This window comes from Rhipicephalus sanguineus, chromosome 10 (genome assembly GCF_013339695.2).
Source record: "Rhipicephalus sanguineus isolate Rsan-2018 chromosome 10, BIME_Rsan_1.4, whole genome shotgun sequence".
Classification (NCBI taxonomy): Eukaryota; Metazoa; Arthropoda; class Arachnida; order Ixodida; family Ixodidae; genus Rhipicephalus; species Rhipicephalus sanguineus.
This window is the reverse complement of record NC_051185.1, coordinates 64308046-64322463: the sequence shown is the minus strand read 5'-3', so window position 1 is coordinate 64322463 and position 14418 is coordinate 64308046. Positions and strand designations below refer to the sequence as shown.

The 14418-nt window shown below is 47.8% G+C and overlaps 1 protein-coding gene across 1 annotated transcript in view; it reads right to left on the bottom strand.

Moving 5' to 3' along the window:
* LOC125760194 (uncharacterized) overlaps positions 1-13833 on the bottom strand; it is a 467385-nt gene extending 453552 nt beyond the window's left edge. The window contains exon 1 of the mRNA XM_049419969.1: positions 13647-13833. Within this exon, the coding sequence (XP_049275926.1) occupies positions 13647-13707 (61 nt within the window). The 5' untranslated portion in view covers positions 13708-13833. The remainder of the gene's footprint in view (positions 1-13646) is intronic.
* Between the last annotated feature and the right edge of the window lie 585 nt (positions 13834-14418).

The window sequence follows — 14418 nt, the reverse complement described above, 5'->3', positions numbered from 1 at the left end:
CGAGATGGTGACACCCGAAATAGCGATGTCCATCTCGGAGTTGCTTACGAAGAACAACACCTTGAATGCGATTCACGTCAACAATTTCTGGGAAATCTCGCCCAATGAGCAAGAAACCATTCGGGTGCTTGAAGACTACTACACCCTGACTCGCTTCGTTGTTAAACTGGGACACCGATGAGCCCGGCGTTATGTTGCAAGATCATTGCTTTTGAAAGAGGAACATTCGACTCCGAACCAAGGTTGCCAAATTCGTGATTTCTGATGCTGAGGCCACGATGCGGAAGGCGCTGATGCTTTCAGAAAACTGCACACCACAAGTGATGGTCTCGTGGAGAAGGTTCAGGAGCTCACCGGGAAGACAACAGAGGCGTCTCTACAGAAATTATCAGCTTAAGCTCGCTTAAGGGAGAGATCACGGAAATAAAGATGCACTTAACTCGGACTCGTTTTGACAAAATACGACATATTTTGTAGAGCCTGAATGCCACTAAATCCGACAAAATGGTGGTGGTTCTCTGACCCCCCCCCCCCCCCCTTAAAAAGTGATCATCAAGGAATGTACACCAATACATACATTACATTCGCACACAACAAAGCAATAACGGTTCTGTGCTGGGATTCCCAACTTGATCAATGTGTGGTCCGGCCTCTTGATGAAAGTAGTGACACACGAAAAATAATAGATGGCAACGTGAATGTCTTTTCTATGTGGGAGAGAGATTCTTTATCAGATAAACAGATCTTTTTCCGGCGTATGTATGATCGCTAGCATGCTACTCTGTCGGCTATGGAGAATGTGATTAAGAGGATGAAGAAATATTAAAAAAAACGCCAGGCCTGCGCGGTAAAGCGCCGCAAAGTCACAGCGAAAAGCTGCAAGAGTCAGGAATTTCTAGATCCCGTTATAAACTCTCTTGTGGCTACTAATACAAAGTACACTAGCAAAGTACCCACTATGCCAGAAATAATAATTTTTGTGAAGTTGGGAAGCACACACCACGACATTATTCATCCTTCTCTGGAGACGCGAGGTATACCATCTGTAAAGCATTATGTGCACTTTGCTGATGCGGACGGTTGATGACGATGAAGAATTATGGCTGAGGCCTTTGTAATGGGGTGTTGAAGCTTTAAACGACCCTAGTTACGTAATTCGCATTGTGGACGCCCGGTCGTTATTTAACTGCCCGACCATGCTTTATAACATACGTAACGTGAGAAAGAGATAGAGAGGGAATACCTTTATTGAGACCTTGAGGAAATTCATGATGGAGACCTCATGGGCTTCCTGGCAACCAATAGAAGCGCACTTGCGAGTAACCCCCTACGCTATAAATCATAATAATTTTTTGTGAAGTCGGGAAGCAATCACTATGCAATTTTTCGTCATTCTGCGGAGAACTGTGGTACCCGCTAACACCTGTAAGGCATAATATGCACTTTGCTGATGCTGTGGCTGCTGACGATTAAGAATTATGGCAGGGGCCTTTGTAGTGGGTTTGAGGCATTCACCAGCCCCCTCGTTGCGCAAATCGCATTGTGTGACGCCAGCTTGCAGAATTCGCGTTGTGTACCGCCTTGTTGTATTTACTCTTCTACCACACTACATACATATGTTATGTGGTTCCTTCCCGACATGAAGCTTGTATAGGGTCTTTTGCTTAGCAGTTTCAAGCCCGGCATGGCTATGAGGTAGGAACTGGGCTCCCACGCAGAGGGCCCAGGTTCGAACCTCGTTCCATCCTTGAATGTTTTTCTTATTTAGTTTTCTAGATGCGAAGTATCTTATGGCGGAGTTCAATCCGGTGGGGTGGTGTGCGGCGTGACCACCCTTACTGCGCATGCGCATACCCTCTCCACACCCCCTCACCACTTACCCTCTCCCCTTTCCCCCTCTCCCATTCCCCTCTCCAATTCTCCTCTCCCCTTTCCCTTCTCCACTCTTCCTCTGAACACGGGCTAGACATGCCGAATTCTCTCCTGCGCAACGCCGCGATGAGCACCAGCGCATGCGCGTCCCCTCCCCCTCTCTCTCCTCTCCCACGCTGCCCCCTTCGCACGCCTGCCGACTGCGTTCACCGCTCACTCTGTGAGAATTAACGGCCAGGCTAGAGGGAAGACAGACGCGCGTAGCGTTCCTCTTCGCGTTCCACGACGCGAGGTCGGTAGCATGCCCAAAGAACGCCAACGGAACGCGATCGTGCAAGGATCCGGCTTCGCATCGCCTCATGGTACCCTTCAGCGGGAAATGGTGTAATTTTTCTTTCTTATTTCGAGCGGATAGTGGTTACGGACCCCGCGGCGGCGGACAACTACGGCGCCAAAAACGGCCTCCTTGTGATCTCATAAGAGCTTCGCTGTAAAAGGTAAATAATATTAACAATACAAGATGCGCTAGTGAACCTGACCGAGAGAACGAGAGAGAAACGTAGCGGAAACACAGGGAGTTAACCAGGGGAAATCTCCGGTTGGCTACCTGTACTGGGCAAAGGGATAGGGAGTACGAAAGAGTGAAAGCGAAAAAGAGAGTCTGTAACTACACTACAAAGCCATCACAATAGCGCTGTCTAAAAAGCAACACATAACCACCCTAACATAACGTAGTCGTTCAGTCCTGTTCCCCTAAGAAACCGCACCAACGCCCTCATAGGGAACCCAAGCTCAAGTTTGCGGCGCGACGACAGCGCCGCGCCAGCCGCGCTGCGCTCGTCGGAAAACACTGAACCGTCGCGCGGCCGACTCAGCCCCTTTCACGGTAGCGGTAGCGCACGTGCGCTCGCGTTCTTCTCTCGGTGCGGGGTAACTGTGGGCCCGCAGCTCGGCACGGTTGAACCGAGAGGCTTGCTGTGCGAAGCTGCGCATTTCCACGATGGCAGAAGCGACCCCGCGGAAGCGCAAGCGTGGTCCGAAGTATTGCGGTTTAGTGGCCAGCCACAACAGTGCAGACAAGGCACACGATTCACGTGTTAAACTGTATCGATTCCCGGGCGTGTCGCACGAGAAATAAAGGCGGCAAGCGTGGATAGCTGACAGCGCTGTCTCGCCTTCTATTTTGGCTGTCTGAGTTCATTGCTTTCGTTCGTTCCGACTACCTGAATCGGTAAGTAACGGGGCGCATGCACGCAGCGACTACAGTAATGATTACTCGCTGTCTTCTCGCATTGTTAAAGTCCAGTTACGGTTGTAGGTGAAGCAACTTTGTGTTTTGATTCCCCGTGCTCTTGAGACCTACCCGTCGTTGTTGAACGTTCACATTCGCGTTATACCGTTAGCGTTGCGCGGTTGGTTGAATTCAACTGAACTCCGCACATTGTCAGAAGTTCGGCGCCTGCATTTCACGCGTCGGGAAGGCTGCTTATCACGCCGGAACGGACGTCTGTGCATTTTCAGCAAGCTTTGACATCGTTCTGCAGGTTTGCTTTGTTTTTGTCACTTTATTTGGGTGATATATATTTGAGCCGCTAAATATAACTGGCACTTCATACATGCTTTGCAATTGCAACCTTGAATTAACCACCTTCTGACTTTGTGCGATTTTCTAGCCGCGTTCACGCAACAGTTTTTATACGCCTGTCCAGTCGGTATCATAAAAAGAGACTGCAAGCATGACGCGAGAGCCGAAAAAACGAGGCGAGCAGTTCATCTTGCTTCACAGTGGTTGAAGCTCAGCTAGCTGCCTCGCGTCTTAATCGGCGGGTGATTCTCCAGCGGCACGGAGGACTTGACTCTAACCTTCTCAGGAAGCAGTGCCATGGCCGTATAATCTTTTTTTCGCACGCCGCAAACGTCTGTTCACGAAAGTACACGGCAGCTACTGTAAGCATGCCATATCAAAACAACAATCATATGATTCGTAGTCCACGCCGCAGAACATCAATAGCGTGTACGGCTTTATTTCGGAGTGCATGTGGACCATTATTCATATTTAACGTGACAGAATGAGACTTACCTCGAGGTATACGTCCTACACGGTGTAATCGCGACTTGGGAAATGCATTTCGCTTTGAGTCGGGCGTGGTTGTCGTCGATCGTCGGCTCTTCACCGTTAACGTGATTGACGAGCTTTCCTCATTTTATCAAGTTCGCTTTGCGGAAGTGCCAGTCAAGCTTGAAGATCCTTTTGAAGCCGCACTCCACGCGGTACATTGTGAGACGCAGCAAGTGCACCGCGAGAGCTCTGCACGTGCACGGAAGCGAGCGGCAACGCGGTGGCGAGAAGGGAAAGCGCTCGCTGATCACGCCCCAGTTTCTCTTTTTCTGCCAGAGATGGCGCTGCCTGTCAAGAGCAGCAGCGCCGCTAAGCGTTGCTTGGGAAGCCTATAGCGGCTGGCGTTCGCGTCCGGGTAGGGAACCTGATACGAATATTTAGAACTGTGTGTTTGAAATATGGGTGTTCTAAAACACTGAATATTTGATGCGCGAACAGATGACGGAGTGTACTGAAAGAAGTGCTAATGCTGACAGCGGTGCTAAGCGCCCGTCCGAGACTGGAGTCATGTGAAGTGTAATACTCCAGAGAGAGAGAGAGAGAATAAGAATAAAAGAAAGGCGGGGAGGTTAACCAGGGCTGAGGTCGGTAGGCTACCCTGCACTGTGGAAGGGGGGAGGGAGAAGGAAAGTTAGAGAGGAGGAGAGAAAAGTCGTTCTTTCAGCCGACGTAAGAGTTTCGCGTTTGACATCACAAACGGCGAATCAGTCCGGTATCCTTGAGAAAACGCAACAGCGCTTTCGTTGCCTTTCGGAACTGTGATGGGCAGTCCCATGGTCCCAATATTTTCGCGACAGTGAAAGCGCTTCCGTCCATTTGATTTAGTGCAGTGCTGAGGTGAAGCCTCTCGTTTGCGTACGTCGGGCAGTAACACAGAAGGTGCTCAATAGTTTCCTCAACGGTACAGTCGTTGCACTCGGCGTTGTCGGCCATCTCTATCTTAAATGAGTAGGCGTTACTGTTACTATGTGCTGTGCGCACTACATGTAGTTGGATATTGTTGGGAAACAGGTGTCTCAGCTTGCGACTGCTTCTGCGCAGAGCTGATAGACGGAGCGATCAAGGCGAAGGTGAGTTAAGGCAAATTTATATACATATATACAGAGGCGTTACATATTCGGCGCTGGGGCCGACAGCTTATTGGGCTCGCACTGCGGTGCGACGACGACCCGGGATTTCTTCGTTCGCTGTCTCGCTTTGTCGCTCCGCGCAGCTTGGTTCTTTTGTAGCCCTGGCCGACCTCTTGCATCAGCCAGTAGTGCGAAGCCTCCAATCAGGAACCGCCGTTGGTCGCTGGCTCGAACCGGATCCGCGGGGGGAGAGGGCTTGCCGCACGTTGCGGGAGAGATTTCCGTCGGTTGCGTCAGGCGCAGCGCCGGAGTTGCCGGGGATTGCGTAAGGCTCCCGCCTCGTTGCATCAGCTGGTGTTGACGCTGGTTGCGTCAGCCGCATCGCCGGAGTTGCCGGGGATTGCGTAAGACTCCCGCCTCGTTACATCAGCGGGTGTTGACGCTGGTTGCGTCAGACGTTTTACCAGCTTGAATTCCTTGTCGAAGCAAGGAAGTTTGGGTTGGGAGACCTGGCATAACAATATATGTACGGTCGCCTTCTTTGATCATGTCTTTCGAGTGTTTCATTCAGAATAAGGGCTCGACTAACCTTGACCCCTTTCATTTCAGTGATATGTCCTATACATTTCAGTGATACGTTGACAGATATAGAGGCATTGCGAACTGATCTTTGTAAGAACGCGGTAAAATCCTTTGTTTGGTTGAATGAGCAGACCACGATAATTTTTTTTAGTATATGTGTAGTTTGATCACTGCTGTTTGAAACAACCTTTTTAAACGGCGCGCGATGCAACAATGGTTTTTCTAGGCACAGTCACGAGGAAATGCGCAATGTATGTATGGTGATTCAATACCTATAGACTCGGCCACCATTTCCGCAGCTGTGCATGAAAATATGCATGATCGCGTGCTACATTCAATGCCCATTAGTCGTATGAGAAAATAAGGAAAATTAGTAGAATATTTGCACAACACGTATCCAGAACACTTATAGCAATCCCAATTCATTCATGTTCTGTGAATTTTGAACCTCTCGATCGCTTCTTCATCTTCCACTGCTATGTTTACATGGCACGAGCACCTCGCATCTGACATACTTGATGACGTTTCAGTTACCACAGCAACGCTCACGAAGCGCGACCGTAAAACTTTACTCCACCCGTTTAGGAGTTCAGTTGCTCTTTGTCTGCGACAGTTTCTACGTAGAAAAAAAATTCGGCAGATCCCACTCACCGTGGGAATCGAGAGAGAGAGAGAGAGAGAAATGTTTTAATGTAAAGCTGCAGATGTTTGCCTGGCTATTCGCCTGACATGCTACTCCAGGTGCTCGTGGGAATCGATGTAATGCGAAGCAGCAAGCAAAGAGCTATACATCGCCGAGTTTTTCTTTGAGGCAAATGAAGGCATTCATGTCCCATCTAGTTCACGGTATAGAGCACGTTTGTCATGCATTCATGCATGTAGAGCCTTTAATATAATTAAACGCATATTCTGGTATATGCAATGCATAACCAGTCGTTTATGTTCGTCGAGCACTGATGTCATGCCATAGCACCTTTGTTGTGTATCCAGTTAACAAAACGGCCGGAAGCGCACCACAGACAGTGTCATGTGAATAATGCCGTACATGACATGCGTGTCATGATTGTCATGTTACCACCTGCCATTTCTATACATTCTACCGTCGCTTTACGCAATAACAATGTTCGTGTATGTCAAGCAAGCGAAACGGTCGCGAGCAGACCATGAGCGTGGAATGTAAATCATGCTGTACATGAAAGACGTGTCATGATTGTCATCTTACCACCTGTAATTTGTGCTCGTCATACGATCGCGTCGCGCTATACCAATGTTGGTGAATGTCAAGCTACCAAAACGGCCGCGAGCAGCCCATGAGCGTGGCATGTGAATCATGCCCTACACCACATGCATGTCATGGTTGTCATATGTTACCACCTGTCATTTATGTCCGTCGTACATTCACAGCATGCAATACCAATTTTGGTGTATATAAAGCTAGCGAAGCGACCGTGAGCAGCCCATGAGCTTGGCATCTAAATCATGCCCTACGCGACATGAATGGCATGATTTTCACGTTACCACCTGTGATTTATGTTCTTCATACAGTCACCTCATCGAAAACGATATTTGGTACATGTCAAGATAGCGAAACGGCCGCAAGCGCACCATGAGCGGGGTATGTATGTCATAGCCTACATGTCATGCATGTCATGGTTTTCATGTTACCACATGTAATTTATGTTCACCATACAGAAATGCTTCGTCGTACCAATTTTTGTTATATATCCATACAATTAAATGGCCGCGAGCGCCCCGAGACCATATGTCATCATGCTGTACATCACATGCGTGTCATTTTTTGCATGATACGACTTGTCACTTATGTTTTTCATACAATCTTCTAACGCCATACCAATTTTGGGATATATCATGTTAACGATACGGCCGCAGGAGCCCCAAGATTGTGGCATGTAAATCATGCGGATCATTAAATGCATGTTATGATTTCGATGTTATGACCCATCGCTTATGTTCATCATACAGTCATGTTGTGCCATACCTATTTTGGTATCCGTCCCTTTAACGAAGAGGTCAAGAGAGGACGATGTCGTAGATAGATAGATAGATAGATAGATAGATAGATAGATAGATAGATAGATAGATAGATAGATAGATAGATAGATAGATAGATAGATAGATAGATAGATAGATAGATAGATAGATAGATAGATAGATAGATAGATAGATAGATAGATAGATAGATAGATAGATAGATAGATAGATAGATAGATAGATAGATAGATAGATAGATAGATAGATAGATAGATAGATAGATAGATAGATAGATAGATAGATAGATAGATAGATAGATAGATAGATAGATAGAAGTTCGCTAAGAAATGCTTCGCATTTAAAAGCTTTATATTATTCAAGCGAAGCTTGTTACGAGTTACAGATTTTGGTACAGCGCACTGAAGGTGACGACGCCTTTTATCATGGAGCCACAGTCGGGCAATGAAAATGAGCCTGCTGTTTAGTCCCACTCGCTGAACACATCGGCCATGGACGTACGTGACGTATGCCGTCAGTGTCAAAAGTTTAGAGACCACACAAGAAAAAGCTGAATATTGCCGCAGCTTCGGCAGGCAGCCTCGAATTTAGATTTACGGCCTGTTCTAAAACGCACTAACTACGTCTACTGTGTTGTTCGAACGAATGTAAGTAGTCACAAATTGCCGAGGAATTCAGTTTTCCGTAGACCTAATAAAGTTGTTTAACTCAGTCACAGCTATTGGTCTCTAAACTTTTGACGTCGCCTGTACGCCCACCTAAATTGTAATGTGGTTAACCTGCGTGGCATTCTTAATCGAGGCTTTTGTAGATCACAGATTTCAGTGGCGGCGTCGTACGGGAATACCAGCGTACAGAAATGCGGACTTCCAAGGTACGCCGGTCAGACGCGCGTTTCTATGCGCCGTTTTGCAATGTTTGGTGCTCTCCCCACCGTGGCCGCTGTCGGCGATAAGCCGTTTCTGATATGGAAGCCTGCTCTGATCGAGGGCACCTATGATTTCACGTTGCTACATTTCATTGTTGCCTCGATATGAACGCGAGGGCGTCGTTGTTGCCTATATAACAACTGAATTGTTGCGCTGGTAAGCACGTGGTTGGAGGTCAGGCATGGCGAAAGGAAAAAGTTAGGAGACAGCATTGCGCAATGAGAGAGAAAGGAGTAGCATGTCAGGCGCGCATACGCCAAGATTAGTTGGCCCCATTCTTCCGGCAGTAGAGGGGCTCCTAATTTCTTTTTTGTTAGTACATCTTGTAACATTCTGCCACAGCCACTCGAGCGCTTGCGGCCCTCGGCGCTTCGACTGTGCCGCCCACAAAGTTTCGGGAATTAATTTTTTTTTGCGATCGGTAATCTCAGAATTGTACAATTAACCGCGGCGTAGATAATTGACGCACCTTTCCAATAATTGCCTATGGAGTGACTACATGCTTGAACAGCACGGGATAATAACCGCACAACGCTACTTGCGCTCCTAAGGCCTCTAAAGACTTATTTACGGATGGCTTTCGATGCTGCCATATCGAGCCGTTAACCTTACCGCTTTGCATCTTTAACAACAAAACGAGCAGGACTACAGTGGACACATGAAAACCCTTGGTTTGGCGCATATTCGACGTTTCCTGACCTTATCGATTCAAGTGGTGATATACACAAATAAGAAAATATTCGTTGAATAGCCCAAGGTGGCGCAGCTCATATGTCTTACGTAAAATCGCCTCTACAACTCAGGCCTAGTAAATATGTTTTTCCCAAAGCTTTAAGAGTCGTGTGTTAGCGCTCGCGATAGATAGAACGGTGAATGGAAGGAAAGTGTATTCGTCATTGTTACACGTGCTTGAAAATCCTTCACATTAACTTGGGGCTAAACAGTAACGAGGCCAGTGTTGGCGGTAACGCGTTACTTTATTCAGTAACTTAGTAACGTACTCATTACTATTGTATACCGCTATACGTGCAGAAGTTCGTTTGCTCCTGCATCGATTGTCAGCGCCGCAAAACTTCAACGCACCAGTCACCAGCACGTCTACAACCTTTACCTTGCCCTGACCAGCCGTTTGGGCGCGTTGGCATCGATTTGTATGGGCCACTTCCTCTGACGTCGGCTGGTAACCGCTGGGCCATCGTCGCTGTAGACCACCTTACGCGATACGCCGAAACTGCCGCCCTCCCAGCGGCTACAGCGCGCGATGTTGCCTCCTTCCTACTACACCGATTCATACTGCGTCACGGTCCACCCCAAGAGCTTCTCAGCGATCGAGGCCGTGTCTTCTTATCGGAAGTCGTGGAAGCCATTCTGAAAGAGTGCCATGCTGTTCACCTCAAAACTACTGCTTACCACCCGCAGACGAATGGCCTAACCGAACGCTTTAACCGCACGCTCGGCGACATGCTGTCAATGTACGTCGCCGCCGATCACACCAATTGGGATGCCATTCTGCAAAGGCAGAATCGAATCCCAATTGTGTGATCGGCGGCGTCACCTACGCCTACAATACCGCCCCTCAAAGCAAGACTGGTTTCTCACCATTTTTCTTATTGTACGGCAGGCACCCGTCGCACACAATCCTTCCATACAGTCCGGATCGATCTGAGTGTGCGCCTATTCCTGCCACAGCCAGACTTGCTCAGGACCTTTACTACGCAGGACCAAGAGCGGCAGAAGAGCATTCGCGGTGCCACCAACACTTCTACACCCACGTTCCTCCCTGGAGCGCTCTGTGGCTCTCGCTCCCTACCACTGAAACTGGCCTCTCTTCCAAACTACTGCCCAAATACGAAGGCCCCTACCGTGTCGTTGAACGCACATCCCCGGTCAACTACCTGACTGAACCCATTGAACCATCTTCGGACATGCGCCGTCGAGGGCGCGACATTGTCAACGTGGAGCGCCTCAAGCCTTACTATGACCCGCTCATAGTGACCAGCTGTTAGGTCGCCAGGCGGCTCCCTTTTCGTACCTGGGGTAATTGTAGAGAAGCATTGGAACTCTCTAATGGGTCGTCCTCTCGAGCGCCTTCTAGTGGGTCGCCCTCTTCGCCTCTTCTCGAAGAGCACGCCCCTCGTGCGAGTCTCCGAGTCTGTGCTCCGTCGTTGTGCATCGTCGCTGTAAATGCCACCGTCAATAAACGCCTCAACACTATTTAGAAACTGTAACGGATAACGTACTTACGTTAACATTTTTCGGTAGCCGGAAGTGTCACGTCACTCGTTACTGTTTTTTTTTTCAATTAACCCGGAAGTTTTACACAAAATTCCTTCGTCTCATAGGCGCCACTATTGCAGAGCTCGCCCCGACGTTCTATTGTCGCAGCGGCGTACTCGTGCCGGCTCGCCAGGCGTTAAGAATAGGCTGTTGGGCAAGCTGGTAATTCATGATGAATGAAAATAACGCGAAAGAAAACGTAGGACGAGACGAAGAAGCAGATGCGCTTGTGCTGTGGCCTTCTTCGTCTCGTCCTATACATTTTATCGCGCTATTTTCACTCATCAGGCGTTAAGAGTACCATCCAATGCGTCCCTCGAGTGCCTATTTAGTGTAGGTGCGGACGTATTCATTAAGAAGAGAGGCAATCTGTCCGATGGCAGCTTTGAAATGCAGTTGTTGCTTTATTTCTTCAAGAAGCTGTAGTTATTAGAAAATTCTTTTTGTAGTATTCTAGCGATGGTTATCAACTTTGTTTTCAAAATGAAATTTGCTTCATTGTGTTGGCAACTGCGGGTACACGTTTCGATAGTTACTCAATTTTTCAACGTACTAGGCTGACCTTCAAAACATTCACATAAAGATAAACGCTCGCAATTTTTCAGGCAAGTATACATATTTTTAAAGGGCAAAAACGCATATGTGAGCAAATCTTTTTTCTCCGCAACTAAGCCGTTTAAGAATTTCTTTGGCTATTTGATCATCTGTTTTGTCAGTAGAAGCGCACCTTCAGAATTACTGTAAATTTGTTGAGAGTTGCGGTGTTTTTTCAAGGAGAGTGTTGATGATAAAATATAATTTTGTGTTTAACGTCACACTGAGGAAATGGATTTACCGTGTTCCAAAGTGTTAGCAGCCATCACATGTAAATGCTGTGCAGGCGACTTTACGTCACTCCACTATTGCCAAGCACTGGCGTAGCCAGAGGGGGAGGAGGTTGGAGGTTCAACTTCCTCCCCGCTCCCCCGAAATCCTTCAATTTTCCATGTGTATATGCAGGCCCACATACAAACGCACATGCCCAACCATACATATAGTATGGCTTACCGACCCCCCCCCCCCCCCCCCCCCTAAAAAAATCCTGCCTACGCTATATACTGCTGCCATGGTACGTATTTGTGCAACCTATTCTAGTTAAACCCGTACTTCGCGCAAAAACTGTAGTTTGTGACAGAAGTTTTCTGTGAATTATAAATATCTGCTTTGTAAAACTGTTATTTGGGGTTCCTACAGTGAAAATGCGGTGAATAAAATTTCTGACCATAGAATAACGGCAGACGTAACGTCCGTTGGTTGTCTAAGGTGACTGAAACGGTAACGCGATACCTTTTTTAAGAGGTAACGTAGGGCGGTAACGCGTTCCTTTCTTGTTTGCGTAACGGGTAATGTATTTAGTTACTTTTTCTCGGTAACGCCTACAACACTGCTCCTAAGTAATATATCCTCCAAAGGAGGGCCTTTATCCATCAATAGATAAACAGACGTATGCGTATCACTGAAAAATGATCGAGGGCATTTGGAAGGTAAAGTGACCGTCATTACTAAGTGTGTAAAAGAACGCTTTCCTGAAAAAAATACATAAACGCAATCACCAATACAGTCAAGGTACGTCGACACTATGTTCTAGCACTACACAAAATACAGTATCTAATAAAGTTACGACCCCATTGGCTGAGATATTATTCACAGTACGCTCCTGTACTTTCATGCGTCCTATTTGCAGTAGGGACACAGCAATAATACTTCAATACACACAACAAAATATTGAGAGAGGACAATAATGTGATCTAATTAAAAATTGAAATAAGTCTTGTTTTGAAACGCCGAAATCAGACAGTCATACGAGCTAAAACTGCCCGTATGTCTTCTAGCGTCGCCTCTGTTGTTTTTTTGTGTTATGAACTTCAACATCTCTACAAAGCCAGCGCTTGAGTGCACTTTCTTCAGAGCATACGAGCATACGAGGATCCTGAAGTTCCTGTTCAAAAGTGCTTCAATGTCGCGTGTTGTGTCGTTTTCATCAAACTTCGCGCAAACCGTGAGTTCAGTCAGGGTGTAGTTAGCCCACAAGGCCTGTACGATGGTTTCCCTTGCTGTGGGCGAGATATCCGTTTCCTCGCACAAATGAATGTCCCTCAGCGCCTTGTTCGCGGCGAGCAACTCTGCAAGGGATGTCGCTACTTCGGGCGTCACTGTTTCGAAGTGCGTAGTGAAGTGATTCTGAAGTGCGTAATGGAGCAGTTCTCTTTCAGGGTATTGAGTACAGTTATCAGTTGGTACTCACTACCACGCTGCACCGGCGTGCTATAGATTTCCCGCAGAGTCCTGGTACTCCTCACTGCGGAAGCTATTCCTTTCGCGAGAGCGTCGAATACGTCGCAATCGAAGTATATATAGTCGAGGAAAGGAAGTGTCTTATTTTCGGCCACGGCCTCAAAAAACTCCCGAAGAACTCCTTCGTCGATCGAGGAAGTGACCCGCAGGGACAACGTGGGGGCGCATGCTTCTCTGCGGATGGAGTACGGTGAGCACCGATAGAAGCTCGTCGGGCCACACGACCTGAAGCCTCTGGGAAGACGCCGGCATAGCGTTCCTGTGCCAACAGCGACTACACTTTGACGACTTCCCCGCAACACACCTCATTCAGGTGCACCATCTCCAGCGTCCGGTTGATTGAAAGCATCTTTGCAAAGCAGACTAAGGTGTCGCCAGACGAGTTGATGTCGTTTAATGCGAATATCTTCAGGGTATCGTTTTCCACGAGGGCTTCGATGAGAACAGCGGCACCTTCGTCACCGCCACAGGAGTTGCGAAGGCACAGTTCCCTCAACGTCTTGTTCTGTCGCATGTAGCTTGCAATCTGATACGCGAATCCACTCCCTGTGTTGACGCAGCTCAGCTCCAATGAGTGCAGGCTTGTAAATACTCCTGAAAAACTTGTCCCAACTCCTTGCCTTGAAGGTCAACACGGATATACATACTAATCAGCGAAGGACATTGCTCGAGGTTGTCGAAAGGAACGCCCCCAGATAAATATTGTGCAGGCAAAGCTCTTCCACCGGTCGTCCTGATCTCAACAATCGGCGAAAAACGGCCGCTTCCTTCTCTGAAATCTTTTCGAATACAAGTTTGACCGCGCTGGTCTCGACAACGCGGCGTTCTGATTTATTGTCGTCTAGGTCTCGGTACACTTCCAGCCCTTTCCTGTAAAGCTCGTGAACATCACTATCTTGAGTGTCAACGTAATCAGTGTTCACATCGTCCATGCACAGGTCACAATATTTCGCTCGTTTCGTTTCCCTTGGCATAGTTATAATTGTGCTGTTTTGCGTGCTAATTAGGCTGCGGGAGAAGCGAGGCTCATAGAACACCGGAAATCAACGCGTAGAGGTGAGCTTGCAGAGAGTTGTGGGTATGATTTTACGAAAGTGTCCGGAACCGAGGAACGGGAACATTCGATGTGTCCTTTCGCCCTGCCGGTGACGCCTTTGCACAGAATTTGCAGTTTAGGGCGCACGTCTTCAGGGAGGCTCACTTGTGTTCACCGCAGGTTCGATGA